This window comes from Staurois parvus, unplaced genomic scaffold, assembly GCF_062004578.1.
Source record: "Staurois parvus isolate SC_StPar_1 unplaced genomic scaffold, SC_StPar_1.0 ptg001302l, whole genome shotgun sequence".
NCBI lineage: Eukaryota > Metazoa > Chordata > Amphibia > Anura > Ranidae > Staurois > Staurois parvus.
The window spans coordinates 3,065,752-3,084,946 of NW_028319098.1; the positions used below are offsets into that span (position 1 = coordinate 3,065,752).

Below are 19,195 nucleotides of genomic sequence, written 5' to 3' on the forward strand. Positions count from 1 at the left end.
GCGCTTTGTGATTGGTCTGGCGGCTTCTGGCATCTGTCATGTGTCCCAGGTACCGCCTTACCATTCACAAAGAGCACCGCTTTGTGCGCATGTGCACTTGGCACCCGGCTGTCACGCACACTACAGAAGCCGGGAAGACAGCGCGCTGCTGGATAGAGGAACAGGTAAGGTCCCACTGCAGAGCTGAGCGGCCGGTTTGGTATTCTGACACAGTGGCGGTGGAAATACCGGACCGGCCGCTCCATATTCGCTCCATAAGACGCACTGACTTTCCCCCCTTTTTTGGGGGGAAAAAAGTGCGTCTTATGGAGCAAAAAATACAGTAGATTGTAAGCTCCATGAGCCAGGTCTTCCTATTCCCTTCTGTATTGTGATTATACTGCCCCCTTTATATTGTGCAGTGCTGTGCAAACTGTTGGAAATCCTGAATCATAATAATAATAATAGAGTGCCGACATTCTAGATGAAGGAGCACAGGGGGCACCTATGGCCATCAGTATTGTCAGTCTGGGGGAAGAGGAGTGTTAGATGTACTAGCAGATTTAGATACACTAACAAATTAAAGCAACGTCCAAGTAACGCTTTATACGCAGTTAGAGCAGCAGTTTTTTCTTTCTTTTGGGATAAAGGATTTACATTCATAAATAAAATCTGATCATTCTGAGCACGCCTGTCATAGTAAATGATTTGTCTCAGCACCGTGAATTGATAAATTTGCAGGAGAGCTTGTTCTGTTGAAAAATGACGGACTTACTGGGCAGATCACCAGCTGAAAAAAAAAGGGAAAAATGCCCAAAAAAGAAAACTAATGCAGCCCTGCCAATGTGTGATATTTCTGTGTGTGGGTTCATTTGTGGTTGAAGTCATTGGTGAGAAGCAGGGAGGGATATTAGTGAAGGGATGACACTGTGACACCCCCATCGTCTTTGTCGCCTTCCTGGGCAGGGATGAGCTCCACTCCAGGCAAGGTTGGGGGTCTTTGTGAGAAGGAGTTCCCGGTGGGTCCGGTGGGTGTACATGGGGAGGTGCTGCAACTGACAGCTCCCCGGACCTGAAGGGGGAGGAGACAGGACAGTCCCGGGGAAGAACATGCAGCCTCGACGTCTCAGCAAGCGCTCGGTCGTGGGCAGCAAGGTGTCGGGCGCCCGGTGCCGGGAGGATGGTGAGGACGGAGGTCCCGGAGCGCTGCGCTGTCCATACAAGGTGGGTGCTGATCGCTCTGGCTCGGCTGGGTGCAGAGCGCGGAGTGGGCGTGATCGGGGTAGCCATGTGCTGCAGCATCCAGCTTGTTTCCGTCGCTGGCTCCCTGTAACAAAGGAAACTAGTTGACGTGACCGGGGATCGGGCACACACGGGGCACGGCTCTGTGCATCCCCCTCCAGCAACAATTGCAGGGGATCCGCTGAACATTGGCAGCAGAATGACCCCAGTGTACAGCGATCCATGCAGCTGATAAACATTGGCTCACACCCCCTTCCTTCACCAGCCAGGATCACACGTGCCTCACACCTCCTGGCACTGCCAGATTCCTGCCTTCATCATTTGGGGGGGTACATGTGCCAAGCTATGATCACCCCCCCTCCATAAAGTGAACATGTGGGGCTTTGTGTGACAGCACCCCTGGGGGAGCCTCCTCTCTGCCATGGTGTTTGCTGTAACAAAGGCTTTACCTCTATGCTGGGAAAATACTTTGGCAGCCTGTCATAAATTAAATCATCAAAAATAAATCCCCCCCTCCTCCTCCCCCCAATCCTGATTTCTCACATGGCAAACCTTCCAGAGAATGGGAACGCTATGCCTGTAGAGCTGGGAGAAGTGGGAGTGACGCCGAGCTCCTCGCACAGTTCACAGGATGGATGGGAGCGGGGTTCAAACAAAGACTAGTGCAAAAAAAATATGTTACTTTCCTCGAAGGGATGTGAAGTCGTAAAAGGAGCTCAGGAATTCATCGATTGCGCCTAGCGGGCATGATTGGGGTTTTGACAGGGGGGTGTGACTGCACTCATCATAAACTAAAAATACTGCATGCCATACGGGAATCCCCAGCAACACAGGTAAGGGGGTATTTGATGAATGGGGAAGTCAATGGATTGTAAACTTATGGTTGTCACTGTCCTCAATAACTTCATTTTATGAACCTTTGTTCAACGAGAAAACGCTGGTTGCGTGTCGTTTATGGTGGCATCTGACGTCACGCTGCCTGCCTGGCAATGCCTCCGTGTGTTTGTATGAACGGGCTTGTTTGGTGTACATACAGATTCATAGACAACAGTGAATAATTACTTCCATTCAGTTATGTCATCCATATGAGCATCAGGTCCCTCCTACTACATTGTCTGCTCGGAGCACAGTTTATGGAGCCTGCTGGTGACAGGTGCAGTGTAGGGAGGACGGGGCACCATCTCTATGGACTTGACACTTTTTAGGTCCCAAAACCTCAATTTATACCAATACCTGAGCCTTACTGGGCTTATTTAACAAAACAGACCTCAGGATCATAAAACAGCCAATCATCTTTCATTGTTCTGGTAAAGAGTTAAAGGTGGGCTGTTGCACATGAATGTTACCTGCATGCATTAAATAAGCCCAAGGGTCACCATACACCTTACAATCTGATCATGCAATCTTTGTACAATGAACTGTAGATCTACCAAAACTGTGTAATAACAACACCTACCTAATCTATGATATTTATTTATTTCAGGTACTTATATAGCGCCGTCAGTTTACGCAGCACTTTACATATATATTATACATTCACATCAGTCCCTGACCCTCAAGGGGCATACAATCTAAGGTCCCTAACTCACATTCATTCATACACATACTAGGGCCAATTTAGACAGGATCCAATTAACCTACCAGCATGTCTTTGGAGTGTGGGAGGAAACCGGAGTACCCGGAGGTAACCCACACAGGCACAGGGTTATCAATGTGTTCCCAATCAGGCAAGCACTTACAGTATATTGTTGGTAGAACTAAGACCACTTTCACGCTGTCATGCTACGGTTTGGCCATAGCTCGGGTGCAGCGCAGTGCACCTGCAGTTTTCATGCGAGTTTCCTATGGTTTCCCATAGATTTTCTATTATGTCCTGTGTTTTTGGCATATTTTCAAAACACACACCAAAGATACAGCATGTAGGACTTTTGATGCACTTTTTAGAAAATGCGCCAAAAACACTGGACGTAATAGATTATGGGAAACCTCAGATCTACTGTGCTGCACTTGTGCTGTGGCAAAACCGCAGCATGGCAGTGTGAAAGCAGCCTTAAGGAGATTGTACAATCAGCTTGTAATATGCATTGCAGTGAGAAAGTATTTATTAGTAACATATGGTTCCTGACATCCCAGTAAACTAAGTGCCTCCCCAACTCCTCCACATTGATTGACAGCAGTGCTGACTGACAGCTAATTGACAGCAGTGCTTGTTGACAGCAGTGCTGACTGACAGCTAATTGACAGCAGTGCTTGTTGACAGCAGTGCTGATTGACAGCTAATTGACAGCTGATTGAAGCTAATTGACAGCTGTGCTGATTGACAGCTGATTGACAGCGGTGCTGGTTGACAGCTAATTGACAGCAGTACTGGTTGACAGCTAACTGACAGCTGTGCTGATTGATAGCTGTTTGACAGCTAATTGACAACTGTGCTGGTTGACAGCTGATTGACAGCTAGTTGACAGCAGTGCTAATTGACAGCAGTGCTAGTTGACAGCTGATTGACAACAGTGCTGATTGACAGCTGATTGGCAACAGTGCTCAAAGGAAAATCACAACTGAGAGGTCTCTGTGCTTTAAAGGAGCGGAACTAGTTCAGACATACTAAGCTATGACATGCTGGGGAAGAGCAGCTAAAATGAAAATGGCAGGTAGAGGCACACAAAACTAGCATTGAAAAACAGAACAAAACAAAATAAAAGTGCAGATAAATTTTTATATTTTTTTTTCTAGTAAGAATTCTAGAAAAGTGCCACCAGCTAGAAAAAACATGTATTGTTTGTCTGTGCAGAACTAATTCAAGGGAACATATGATCTTATATTCTATAGGTTACAAAACATCTTTGTTCTTTATGTTAAACCCTGACCTCCCAGTGCTCATCCCCCGCCTTCTCTCACATTGCCCTTGTCACTTCTGTTTAATGTAAACAATATACCACTTGCAGGGAAGAGAAGGGGATTGTTCTACTACTATCTTCCATTGGCATGATGTCATGCCACGTGCCACAACCATTGTGAAACTAATCACAAATTACAAGCTGATTGATGTATGATATTTCACCATCATTTGCATAAACACACATGAATTCATTTGAATTGAATGTGTTATAGTGTGGAGGAATGTTTTACTAAACAGTTTGTTGTTCCAGTATTCACATAGCGAGATATTGCTGTATGTATATATATGTGTGTGTATATATATATATATATATATATAATTATTATTATACAGGATTTACATAGCAGCAACAGTTTGCGCGACGCTTTGTGATATAAAGGGGGGGCAGTGCAATTAATAGAGTTCAAAGTTCAATACAGAAGGAAATGCAGGGCACACAGAGACAGATAATAAACTACAGTAACAAAAAAATAGAAAAAAAACCCCTTGCTATATAAAAGGATAAAACTGCCTATATAAAGTACTATTCACTTTACATGACAAAAGACCCTGTCCAGTGACTTTCAGCATATTGGCTTTGTCAGGGGCTGTACTTGTGCTGTTAACAGGTCTTGTGTGGACTGATTAGTTATCACCAGAAACCCCTGCCAATGCACAGCCTCATTGATACAAATGCTGGTCTCTTCTCATGTGGAATTTCAGTACATGAAGCTGCTGTGAAAAGAGCCATGTGAATAAAGTATCTCATGAGGCTTCATTCATGTGAACAGCACTGTACACATGGACTGTGGATACAACCTTCTCAGCCCTGTCCTACTAAAAACACTTGTTACACCATGACCCAAGTAGTCACTGCTAAAGCAGCTTTAGGAACTTATGTGAAGGCAGAGCTGGCCAAACTGCAGTCTTATCAGAATACCGATACTTTATATCTCCCTGGAGAAGAGACACTTAAGAGGAGATTTGATAGCGATATACAAATATCTCAATGGTGATTCTAGCATAGGGAGAAAACTATTAAGTCTCAGATTAAGAAGACAAACAGACACTCAATGAAATTGGAGGAGAAGCAGTTAAACCGCATAGAGGGTTCTTTACTGTTAGAGCGGTAAGGACGTTGAAATCCCTTCCACAATAATTGGTGTCCATGGGAAGTGTTGATAATTTAAAAAAACTCTTAGATGGGCATCTTAATAAACACAATACACAGGGATATGGGACATTGTTTTGTCATAAACACACACCCACACAGTTTGAACTGGATGGACTGGTGTCTTTATTCAACCTTACCAAAGATGTAACATTTGCAGAGATAGCTTGTTCAGTGCTCTGGTATGGTTGGTCATGTGACCGGCCCAGTAGACGTGAAGACCTTCTGATTCCTGGAGAAATTCTGAAATTGTTCTTTTACTATCACTGAAGATGAAAACTATATTGAAGACAACTTTGCAACCAGCATTGATCTGCTTTAACACTCTTAAACCCAATGATGTCATTAAAGCGGAACTACACTACATGTGAGCATCACAAAGCACAAATGCTATTTAATTCAATTTTAATATACAAAGCAAACGCAACCACCCATCCAAGTCTCCATGCTTTATTTTGCTGAGAAATCTCTTTGAAGAACACTCCCTTAGCATTCCTGGCCATGACCATCTTGAGTAAGGGCAGATGATTCATGTAGCATTTATTTCCTGAAATCCATCTGCTCTTAGCTCAGGCCTGCAGGCAGGAGGATGTGCTTAGCCACTTCTCCCCTCCTGATGACTCATGGGATGTATGACATCATTTGCCTAGGCAAGAAACCAGGATAAAAATAGATGAAAACAAGTAATTATGATATACTTTCCTAGCTCCTCCTAGATTGTAAGCTCAAAAGAGCAGGGCCCTCAAACCCCTCGTGTATTGTTTTGTTACTGTATTGTTTAATGTACAGCGCTGAGCAAACCTTTTGGCGCTATTTAAATACTGTATAATAATAATATACTTTCCTATCTAGTTACTAATGATATCAACATGAGGATTAAAAATAGTCAATGTTGATTGAGAGAATGACGTTCCACTTTAAAGTACTTTTTTTTTGTAGTTTTGGACAGAGCGGGGGCGGATTAGAACCTCTGTGAAGATTTGTTTTGTCATCTGTGTCCTTGCTGGGAGCATTCACCCTCTCTATTTGTCCTGGTGACCATTTTAGGAACTTTATGGTTGTCACCAGAAAAAACAATAAGGAGAAATCTACCAATGGGGACACCTGTCCCTATGACAGCTGTATAAATTTAGGTACACTTCATGAGTTTTGTTCGACCGAATGAATGAATGAATAAAAAAATTACAGATTCCCACATCCACACAAGTGATGTGTGTGCAGGAATCTCCCCTACTACACTATTGTATTCTAACAGCGGGGATTCCCTCCCTGGCAGAATACACTGATCAGCTCAGCAGCCATTGGCTGCAGCGATTAATTGAATGCTGGTTTTCTAGCAGGACCGTTTGGCATAAGCCATTCTATTGATCGGCTTCTGTTGAAAAGGCAGGGCTACAGACAGATCAGAATTCAGCCAGTTCAGCAATTTCAATACGTGTATTTAAGAGGGGGATTTTTCTAGCTTTGGAGAGATTTTCTCTCATTTCCTGTTATGTCTTCAGGGCAGGAAGTGAATATCTCCCCAATAGGGGAGTGGTACAAAGAAATAAATTCACATGGTCTTAAACATTCTCCATTCTACTAAAAACTAAAAAAAAAAAGTTTTAGCTAAACATACACCTAAATGTGCTTTGTGCTTTGTTTAGTGATCCACTCTGTGTAATGCAATCCTCAAAGGCATTTCAAAAAACAAAAGAGGTTTTGGGTATAATCTAGTGCTCCGTGATATTTTTACATGGAAGGCGCCTAAACTATATCTCCATCTAGGGTTGCATTTATTTTTATGACTTTTTTACTGCATTTGATACAAATATAAAATCTCTTATATTAAAAATCCTATTCCCTCTTAGAATGGGTAGATCAATAACTCCGGGAACTCAAGTATTTTCTAAATTAGCTGTGTGCAAAATAGAAGGTTGGATTTTCAGGGACCACAGGGCCTTGTGCTGTATCCTTTTCCCCACATATGTCATTACTTTCTAAATATCCTCCTTAATGATATGTGTTTTTTATTAGGCTCAATTCACTAAGCTATAATACATGTGTTATTTGCTACAACAATAATTGTCAGCCCTGTCACTGTTGTTTTTAGCTCTCATTGGTCGGTATGGTAAATAATAGCTTAGCAAATTGAATATGTCATTTGTTATGTTTAGAAATAAAATGTATCTTTCTTGGTAAACAAGTAAACAGGAAATAATGAATATTATTATTTTATATTTACCCTTTAAAGCTGGCAATGGACCTGGATTACACACACTGCAGAATGACTCACACCAGAGGACACACCTCTCCTCTTCTTTTGATTTTTTTCATTCAAGCAGCTGGCTGAACAAACAAACAAACACATCAACACAACAATGTATGATACAGGTATCTCTCCTGTCATGCTATTGTGTTCTGACAGTGGAGACTTCCCCAGTCAGAATGCACAGATCAGCCTTTGCAGTCATTGGCTGAAAGTGCTGATTGAATGCTGTTTTTTTCAGCATGATCATTCGACAGAAGCTGGACAATAGACTGGCTTCTGTTGAAGACACACAGACTGAAAGTCGCCCTGTTTCTGCTGAACTAGACGATTTTCAGTCTGTGTTTACTCTGCTTAAGGCTCCATTCACATTTAAGAAAAATTATTATTGTGGAGCCTAGTGTATCTGATAACACCAACAGAATATATATATAAATATAAATATTAATATAAAATTTGCAGCTGCCTCTATATGGTATATTGTCCCACTTGTGCAAACCAATATTTGTAAATAGACAGGTGCTAAGCAAATACAATGTGCATGTATATGTAAAAGAAGCCTGGTTCACAACATGCCCCTGAATCCAAGCGTCTTAATATATTGCACCTATTGGAGGTGCTAGGTCATCCTTTTATATATATATAAACAAAATGAAAGTCCATAGGTGACTATATATATTAGAGAAGTGACAGTCCTTTTATAATCCACTGTGCTGTGACCCATAAAGGTATATATCTTCACCACGTGCCAACAGGGTAGAAGTGAATTGCTCACTCGCCAGACTTTTTGACCCCGGTTAAGGCGGTCAAATGCGCATTTTGGTAATGTATGGAGCCATCCTCTCTAGTTTTTCTAGGGTGTTTTTCCCCTCCAACAGCTCTCCATTAACCACCCTGGAGGTCTAATTATGTCAATATTTTTGAATGTCAAAGCGGTACATTGTTTTGCATGGAAATTTGTTGTTTTATATTGTAGGCCTGGAATTCTTAGGAATAACTCACTTAAATCTGTCCAAACGAGTCTAGTAAACATCCTGGGTATGATAAAGTTTGAATCACGAAATTCTAAATTCTAATATAATAAATAATTATAAAAAAATAATACTGTAATAATAATACATTTAATTCAATAATGTAATCAAATCGAAAACACTGAAATTTGAAATAATGCACCAAGTTTGCATATCACTGAGCTCAGTCGCAGAATCGTTGCTGTCGTCACTTTCAGTGTCTGATGATGAATTTCCCCACGAATCACTATCACTCAATACTGCAAGTGATTCTAATTTACTATCGCTGTTCTCTAGCTGGTCTAAAACCACTTTTGACCTAAAGGGATGCTTTTTGGATGCCATGGACGTTCTCAAGTTTCCAGGCAGAAAGAACGGTAAAAGTGCAGGCAGGGCACAGGACAAAGCACTCGGGACAAAATTTAGGTGAAATGGTTTGATACAGGAATGGAATCCTAACAGATTACAATGTATTGTGTGGATGTCATATTTTTACTTCTCCCACTAGTTCCGCCCCCCTGCGCCCTGATGCTCACAGGGAAGGGAACCAGGAAGACGGAAGCCGGCATCGGCCAGAGGACACGGCCGGAGGACATCGCGGGATCGCAGGACAAGGTAAGGATCAGGGGATCGCAGGACAAGCACTACAGTGTAATCCCAAGTGTGGCTCGGGGTTACCGCTTTTGGTACTGAAAATGAACCCCAAGCCACACTCAGGATTACCGCCAAGGAGGTTAAACAAGCCCAAGGATATGGCAATAAGGTTGATAACAAACTCTCCAATTCATCCGTGTGCTCAATGCGGACTGTTCCTTTCTTGAGGAGACGTGGTGCCAAGCCGCTCAGATAAACCAAACAGATTTAAGACCGTTCTAAGTGTAGCATTTATTAAATTGACATTGTGGACAAAAATAATCAGATGTACACTCACATAAAGTGGTGCCTATTGTACTGGCATCAATAACTACAGCTTGTGAATATCAGATATGGCCGACGTCCACTCCAAGCCTCGCTATTGCTGAACGTCATGTCCCTGGACCCGGAAGTCACATAATCTTGCTTCAACATACGTTTTGCCCAGCGGTGTCTTTAGGAAGTGACGGCTGCCATATCCGGGCTCATTAAATAGAGATACCTAGCTCCTGATTGGGTGTACACTAATTTTAGCCTCTACTTCTAATTGGACGGCTCCGGGAAAATGGCCAACTGGATCCGAATGTTATAACTTAGGCTGCATATTCTGGCGCGACACCCGATGGTGGAAGTCCCCATCTAATAGGCATTAAATATTCTCCCCTAGAAAGGGGCAGATACATGCAGTGTACATCGAAATAAGAAAGATTTTTACAAATTGACTATGCAAATTGAGCTACAATGATTACTATACGAACATAAATATAATTAATTATTGAATTATGAACATTATTAAAAAATATATTACAAATGAAAATAAAATTAAAACTCAAACTATAAGAATACAAAATAAAAAGAAATGTATAAAGATAAAAATGCAGTTGTAAATAGATTTATACATTATAATAATATATTCCAAGAGCTATTAGTTCATTAAAACTAGGTATACTAATTCCCTTTCCCTAAAATGATGGGTATTAGATATATAGGGGAAAAGATTTTTTTAAATGGGAAGTGAGATGTTCAAATTGTCTGTAAAGCTCTATTTTAAGGTAAAGGGTTGGGATGATTATATATATTACTTTGTTGGGCTCTCAAAGGAGGGTTGCTCTTTGAAAGGGGTACGCCCCTTTTATATTATGCTAATGTTGCTAACATTAGTAAATAAACAGGAACGTATATCATATTTACTTGTTTTAAACTTTTATTTTTACATTTCTTTGGTTACTTCATATTTCCATGTCTAGGCAAATGATGTCTTCAAGGAGGAGGAAGGGTTTTCTCAACTAAGCAATCCCTCCTCCCTGCATGCCTAAGCTAAGGGCACATAGATTCCAGGAAGTAAATGCTACATGAATCATCTGACCTTACTTAAGATGACCATGGCCATACAATGCTAGGGGGGTGAATTTCAAAGTAATTTGTAAGCAAAATAAAGCATGAAGATATGGATTGATGGGTGAGTTTGTTTTGAATATTACAAATGAATTAAAAAGTGTTTTTGGTTTGTGTTGCTCACATACATCGTAGTTCAACTTTAATTCCACATGAACTCTCCGTAATGCTAACCTACTTTATATTTATCCCCTTGCTTTCATATAACCTAAATAAATAATAAAATCTTTGTGTGTCCCACAACACCAGCTGTGTTCAGGTGCTGCCAGTTAGTGGTGCCTTGAGCTGCTAATAGGCATTACACAATAAAATATTGAATAATTGATTCCATATTATTTAATGTATTCAATATCTCATTCACTCAGTTTATGCAATATTAAAAATGGAATAGTTATATTTCACATTTACGCTTTAAAGCTAGTGATGGACCTTAGCAACTGGAGAGATCAGATTACACACACTGTAGAACCACTCACACAGGAAGACACACTCCTCCTCCTCAGATTTTAAGTCCACCTAAACTCTAGTTAAAGTGATTGTAAAATCAAAGTTGTTTTTTTTTTTGTAATAACAGTTTTATACTAGCCTGCTCTGTGCAATGGATGGAATTGCATAGAGCAGCCCTGATCCTCCTCCTGTCTGGTCCCCCTCCGGTGTCTCCTGGCTTCTCCTTTTCTTGGCGTGCCTATCATGGAACACCTGCAGGCTCCATACCAGGCCGCGCTGCCTGTGTCCATCAACACAAACAGCGTGGCTCAGCCCTGCCCGCCACTCCCTCATCACAGAATTTGACTGACAGTAACGAGAGCCAATGGCTCCCACTGCCTCAGCAAAGTTTGTGAGACCAGGAAGTGAGGGAAGAGGACTGCTACAGAGGGGCACATCGCTGAACTGAATGAGGACTCAGGTAAGTATAAGGGGGGCTTTACCTAAATATTTAGAAACCTTGTAGTATTTTATAGCACGGGTGTCCAAACATTTGACTTGCAACCCAACCATTAATTCACACTTTATTGTTTGCTTTAAAATATGTTTTTTTAATAATAGAGTTGATTTAAAAAGATATAGCATATCAAAACTGTAACAGTTTAAAAAATGAAAAGAAAATTGACAAAAATATGACACTTCCCTTTATCTTGTCTGTAATCAGAAGTAAAATTAATAAGTAAAAAAATCAAATTGATCAGATATATTTACTTCATTATCTTTTCTGAAATCAGGAGTCCCCATTTAGATTTGCTTATCAGTGCACTAAATTATAGCTTTATTACATCCCTTGCTCACAAACTTCTTCATCAGCAGATTTACTGTACTGATCTTTTTTTTTTTTTTTTTAATTTATCCAGATTCTCACACTGCTCCTTGGGTGTATTCATGTGATGACAACTGTTCACTAGACTGAGTATTCCTGTCAGTTAGGGTTATCAATGATCATATACTATCTATCTATCTATCTATCCATTCAGTCGTATCCGACCCTTAGCAATTGCATGGACCGTCACTCGTAAACGACTTTTTCCATGAATTCTCTTAGCAATTTTTTACAGGGTAGGTTGCCAGGTCTTTCCCCAACCCCTACCATGCAGGAAATCTCGCGTGACCAGGGATGAAACTAGGACAATGTAGACAGGAGCCAATTAACCTACCAGCATGTTTTTGGAGTGTGGGAGGAAACCCACGCGAACACAGGGAGAACATGCAAACTCCATGCAGGAGGCTCCATGGTTGGGAATTGAACCCATGACCCAATTACTGCAAGGCAGAAGTGCTAACCACTAAGCCACTGTGCTGCCCCGATCATATACTATATTAAAGTATTATTACTATATTTTATATTTCTGTATTATGTGATTTTGCATTTTTGGGTAGGGAGTTTCATCTGTTGATCACCGGGTCCCGGCTGGTGACTCCCCTTGCCAAGTATCACTGACGGGAGAGAGGTCTGTATCTAAACAATACAGATCTCTCCCCTGTCAACTTCAGCACTCTGCTTTATATTGCTCTGCATAGCAGAGCAATACAAAGCTATGTGCTTACACAGTAAATCACACACAGCACACAGTTAACCCCTTCCTGCCCAGTGTCAGTAGTACAGTGTCAGTGCTTTTTTTAACACTGATCACTGTATTGATGTCACTGGAGATGTCAGTGACACCAAGTCAGTACCCCCCAGTGTCAGAATGCCCCGCCGCAGTCCCACTATAAGTCGCTGATTGCCACCTTTACTAGTAAAAAAAAAAAATCCAGTATATATACCGCCATTTGTAGACGCTAAAGCTTTCCCGTAAACCAATTAATGTACACATATTGGGATTTTTTTTAGCAAAGACATGTAGAAGAATACATTTTGGCCTAAATTTATGAATTGTTTTTTACTGGATATGTTTTATAGCAAAAAGTAAAAAAAAGTTGTTTTTTTTTTTTTTTTTTAAATTGTCAGGTTTTTTTTCGTTTATAGCACAAAAAATAAAAAATGCACATGCAACCAAATACCACCAAAAAAAATCTCCATTTTTGGGGAAAAAAAGTAAAAAAATTTGGGTGCAGCGTTGCATGACAGTTCAATGGTCAGTTTAAAGTAACGCAGCGCCACAAAAACGGCCTGGTCAGGAAGGGGGGTAAATCTTCTGGTTAATAAATGATCAATTTCTTTACCGATTGATCTATTCCGATTCCGTATAGTTGACCTATTCGAACGATATGCCACATACGGGGAAGTGGATTTTGATCGATAGTTGACTTATGATCGTAATTTAGATTGTAAATTATTGGAAATTTTTACCTTGTAATCTCATAATCTGATTGATCAAAATACTATCATATTCATGACCAAAGAATCTCAGTGCTGATGCAAAGTGAATGATAATATTTCTCACATATAAATCAATTGGAAAGAAAGTGATGGCTATTCGATTATTTGTCGATTTGATCATTTTGATTGATTTTCATATCGATCGGATAAAAAAATTGGGAGCGACCATTTGACTTCCTGCTTCAAATCTGTTGGTATTAGATATCAGCCACATGGGGAGTGAATTGTTTTCAGAGCTGGAACGTACAATCACTGTGTATCACTGCAAAGGAGGAGGTAAGCAGCAGATATGGTTGCCCTGAAATTCATACATAATAATGAATCATTTTTCCAGGTGATGTATTTTACCTATATATCTAAACCAGTGAACATACTATAAATGTTAATAAGACTTAACATTTTTTCAAAATAGTAAGGCTCCATTTACACCTGTATGATTTTAACATTTGTTACCCAAGGTGCATTAATGCAGGGGTGCTCAACCTTTTGAAGAGCGAGGGCCACTTCAGTAATTTGTTAGCAGGTCGTGGGCCACAATGAAATTAAATGGTTCAAAATGTAGAATTTTTTATTTTGAATAGCATAATGGACATTTCCCTACCTTGCTGCCCCTTCTCTTCCAAGTGTAAAACAGAATGTGACAGGGAGGCAACACAGGCCCTATGGAGCATGGGTTGGGTTACCATTGCCACCACTGACACTACACCAGTGGTTGGGAGTTGTGGTAAAAACACATCTCAACTATGGGGTTTACTGCCCTCCAGACTGCAAATGTAAACAAGCCCTTACTGTCCTGAGCCCACTAGAAGGCTGCTTTCACACTGATGCTCTGCATTTTCCATAGACTTCTATTATATCTTGCAGGTGTGGCGCACTTTCTGAAAGTGCACCAAACCAGCAGGGTATAATAGAAGTGCACTTCCATGTTTGAGGTCAAGGGCCACATCAGAGGGCTCCGAGGGTCATAGGTTGAGCACCCCCGCATTAATGCATGATAGGAGGATTGCCATTGTTTGCTAGGGGCTAATTCACACCTATGTGCTGCACTGACATGCATTGGGAACATTTTTTTGGTACATCAACACATGATTTTGGCCCCCATGGCAGCGTACAAAAAAAAAGCTTTAAAAGGTGCATCAAAAAAGTTTTTAAAAATAAGACCATGAGAATGCAGATGCAAAGGTTTGAACTTAGCCTTAAAAAAACACTACTGGTCTCATGTAATCCCTTACCACTATGATCAACCTAGTGTAGTTGCTGAATGAATTTGCTGACTCCGATCACTGGGGTTGATTTACTAAAACTGGGGAGTGCATAATAAGGTGCAACTGTGCATGGCAGCCAATCAGCCTCTAACTTTGGCTTGTTCAATTAAGCTTTGACAATTTTGGTTGGTTTCTATGCAGAGTTGCACCAGATTTTGCTCTCCCCAGTTTTAGTAAATTAATCCCATTATATAAGTTCATCTATAGGTTTCTCTCAAATTTTGGTATTGTTATTGTATATAAAATCTATACATTAGCAACATTTTGTGCTTCAGTAGAATGGATCCAAAATCAAAATAAGACAAGAACAGGTCAGGTTATTTTTAACATTATCTCCATTTCCCACAATGAAGAGAAAGCTTGGCACTGAACTCCAGGATCCTGCTTAATTTCATTTTCAAGATTCTCTCGGCTGGTCCAAATAAACCACTGCCAAATTGTACAAGAAAAGGGCTTACTTTTTGAGATCTATGTGAGCTTATAGCACTGCAACATCATAGCATTCCATTGAAGACTTCTCTGCTTCTGGGCGGAGGGTTACAGATACAGCCACATGTCACCTCTACATATCCCATGACATTGAGGGAAATGTAAGACAGGATGGGCACGTGTGTGGGTAGAGGGAAGGACAGAACTGAAGGCCGTTGGTGTGTGTTTGGATGGTACTGAGGACCGAAGCAGATAAAGTGGGCAGATAAGACCGGGAGCCTGAGACTCGTGGGACCACCGACTACACCGCTTGCTGTCTACAGTACTAAGACGGGGAGGCAGCAAGACCAGTGTGTCGGGGGGTAGAGAGTGTAATGACCACCGGTCTTTTATAACAGAAGTTAAGGGAACAGAGCATTTTATGATACTAAAAAAAGGATGGCTTTATTAACCCCCAGATAGCTATCAATGGAAAGAATTTCCTAAAGGGCATTTCTGCACTTTTACTATGATGTAATAATATTTCTGCTCAGAGTTCTACTTTAAATTTAATCTGCTTCAATTTTGCCTTTCCTGCCCCCCACAACTACAGACTAATGGCAATTGTAACTAAAACCTTTCTGTTTTCAATGCACCCTGTCTCAGTACTCCTCAGGAGCCCTCAGCCTTGATGCAAGCTGGCTATTGGGAGTAAATAAAGGGGGGTGGACTCATGCACTGCCAAAGATATAAAAACGAAGAAGCTGCTGACATCTAACTAGACTAGAATGGATGAAACATAAGTAGATTAGGTGGTGTAGCGCTGATACCATGTGATAATAAACATCAAAAATTAATAAAGGACTTGATATTAAATGGGTGAACACACAAATTATATGAATAAATATATAGGTGTACAGTGGTGCACCTAATGTGTAGCCCAAAAACATGCCATCAAGAATGTGAGTAAATATAAGTGATATAAGTGAAACAAATATTAAGCAAATATAAATACATGTGATCATAAATGAACAATATTCATAAATCATATAGCACAAAGTCCCAAACATATAACTGTGATGATATATGATTTATGAATATTGTTCATTTATGATCACATGTATTTTATTTGGTTATGTAGTTTTTGGGATACACATAAGGTGCACCACTGTACACTTATATATTTATTCATATAATGTATGTATTCACCCATTTAATATTGAGTTCTTTATAAATGTTTTATGTCTATTATCACATGGTATTAGCGCTACACCACCTAATCTACTTATGGCTATTGGGAGGCCCTTCTCAAAATGCCCTGATGGGTGGGTGTCTGGAGGAGGAGTCTAAGCAGACAGATTTGTATGCAGAACACCCGAGGTTATGTCTATATGTGATGCCCAGCCTACATGATTGAAAGAACTAAATTTCAATGAATGAAAGGTCTGGGCCAGGGACAGTCAGGCAACAAGGGCTAGGAAAGGGCTAGTTGATGCTGGACATCCACTAGTCAGGAAATGAGATTCTGACTTGCTACAGCTTCAGATGCACACTGTGAGAAGCTCAGAGTGTGCAGTGAAATCAGAGTAAGCTGTTTCAGTAGCAGAGAGGTGCAACTTGGCAAGACTGAAGGAAAGATTGGAGTTCAACCTTGACATGTTACATGCACTTCAAATACTGATTTCAATAAATGTGATATTTATATGGATGTCCAGGAGAAGGATTAATCTGATTAAACTAAGTCTGAATAAGAAAGTTTAGGCATGGCACTTATAACCATACTTGAAAACACATTTAATCCCTTTAATGTACACATGATGTAGATTCTTTTAAAAAATGTACTTTTGGTTGATTTGTTAAGTATTAATAAGATTAGGAGATCTCTACAAGCTGATATTAAAAAGGGCAATAGGAACTAGATAAACAGGTCTAAACCAGTTGTTCTAGGGGGAGGCCATTGTTTTGTTGGATAAAGAGGATTACAAGATTAAGGTGGAGAGACATGGGAAATCACAAGACAAAAGGGTTGATTTACTAAAGGAAAACAGACTCTCCACTTTGCAAGGGAATTTTCCCCAGACCTTTGTGAATGTGATGACACTCTGCTGACTTCCATCACTCAATCATGTGTGAGCAAAAATGCAGTTTGTTATTTTCCTTGCATGTGATTGGGTATTCCTTGAAAAGTGAAATGTGACATTCACTAAGCTCTCGCCCAGATTCCCTTACAGAGTGAACAGCCTATTTGCCTTTAGCAATTCAACCTCAATATGTGTGAATGGGCCCTTATATATAATCTCCAGATTAACTTGTATAGGGCCACACTCTTGGAAAAACTCCAGAGAGTGGAATCATTTTTGTGATATATCTGAATATATTAACACATTTTTGCTGTCTATTGACATTCTCATTCACATATAAAGACGCTATGGGGTCAGGTTATAAAACATTTGTCGCAAGAATGTCAGAAACATTTGAGCAAGTTGAACAAAATGCCCCGTATTTTTCCTAAGAGATTAATGCCTGTATCATCAGCCCCATCTAGTGGCCAGAATGCAGTATTGTTTTTTTCTTTGCAGTATTTCAGAAAACTAGATTGCATTTTGGCAACTAGATGGGGCTGATGATACAGGCATTGATCTCAGGAAAAATCCGGAGCATTTCATTCACCTTGCACAATTGCTTCTGACATTTATACATATAATGTTTTATAAACAGACCACTAAAATGGATGAATAAATTGCAGATGTAAATACCTATTATAAGAAAATACATAAACTGAATATACTAAAAAGACACAGCTTTGGCCATTGCAGATGTAACATATACCACATGTACAAGAATGAATTGTATTAACTTTGCACATAAACACAATTCTGTTTGACAATCAGTTCTCTCTGCAATCTGCTGGCACAGCAATGGGGGCAAATTAATGTCCAGAATCAACAATAAAGCCTAGTACACACGATCAGAAAATCATACAAAAAATACCACTTTGGAAGTGATCATATGATAATCTGATTGTTAGTACACAGCTTTTGTCTGAAATTCTTTGAAGGGACAAGCATGAAATTTTTTTTCATATGATACTAGATCCTACAATTTTCATTTAATCAGTATAGTTTTTGTCCGAAAATACAATACAATACATGACATCACTTTTTCATTTTCGTAACCTTTTCATTATCAACATGAGACTAGCATGCAAAAAAAACTGCATGATCATTCGTCTAATATTCTCATCGTATGCACAGGGCAAGTTATTTATTTCCTGGAAATATTAGTAGCCATTTAGGCTCCATTCACACTTGGACATGACAAGTCACAGCCCATCCTTTTCAATGGCACCCGTTCAGATCTATGTGACTTAAAAAAAGGTGCCTGCACTACTTTGATGTGACTTAGGTCCAGAGAGTGTAAAGTCAGATCAAAGTCGCACAAGTGTGAACAGTGTCTAAATCTTTTGTGCTTCTAGAAGTGTACTATATCTATTGCAGATGATTTCATTTTTATGGTACCAGCAAAAATAGTTTTGGATATTAACATACCTGGGAACAGTTTCTGAGAATTGGGATACTCTGAAAAAATTGATTAAAATGGGTAACTGCAGCTAATGTAATTGGAATTACAGTACCAGGGCCAGTAAGCCAGTACAGGGAAGGACTAATAAGAAGACAAAGAGTCAAAAATGTCTAATAAGCTGAATGTATATTTATCATAAACCTTCATCATGTGATGAACTTCATGCAAGATTCCCTGAATAGCAGAGAGATCACATTATACACACTGCAGAATGACTGACAAAAGACACACTTACTCCTCTCTCCTGGAAAGTAAAACTGCAAATTGAGTATTTAGGACACCTCCTGTATTAATGTAATGAAAGTGTATCTGAAGCCACTTTTTTTTTTAATTTGAAAAGAACAGGGAAGGGTTGAACTCCCTGACAGTTTTTTTCATCTCTGGCCCATTGAACATATATCTCTTCAATTCCTGCCCTCTAGACACAACATGAAGGGAAAGAAAATCTCTCCAAAGTTGTCACATGAATAAGTGTCCCTATTGGAAGATATCCTCTGTTCCTGTTCTATATGTCATTCAAATTTTAGCTTTATCCTCAGTTCAGTCCCAGTGACAATAATGCACAAAACACA

General features: G+C 40.0%; 1 protein-coding gene across 1 annotated transcript in view; it reads left to right on the top strand.

Moving 5' to 3' along the window:
- Nucleotides 1-1,038: 1,038 nt before the first annotated feature.
- ZNF704 (zinc finger protein 704) overlaps nucleotides 1,039-19,195 on the top strand; it is a 160,436-nt gene continuing 142,279 nt past the window's right edge. Inside the window, exon 1 of the mRNA XM_089661000.1 lies at nucleotides 1,039-1,203. Coding sequence (XP_089517126.1) covers nucleotides 1,090-1,203 — 114 coding nt within the window. The 5' untranslated portion in view covers nucleotides 1,039-1,089. The remainder of the gene's footprint in view (nucleotides 1,204-19,195) is intronic.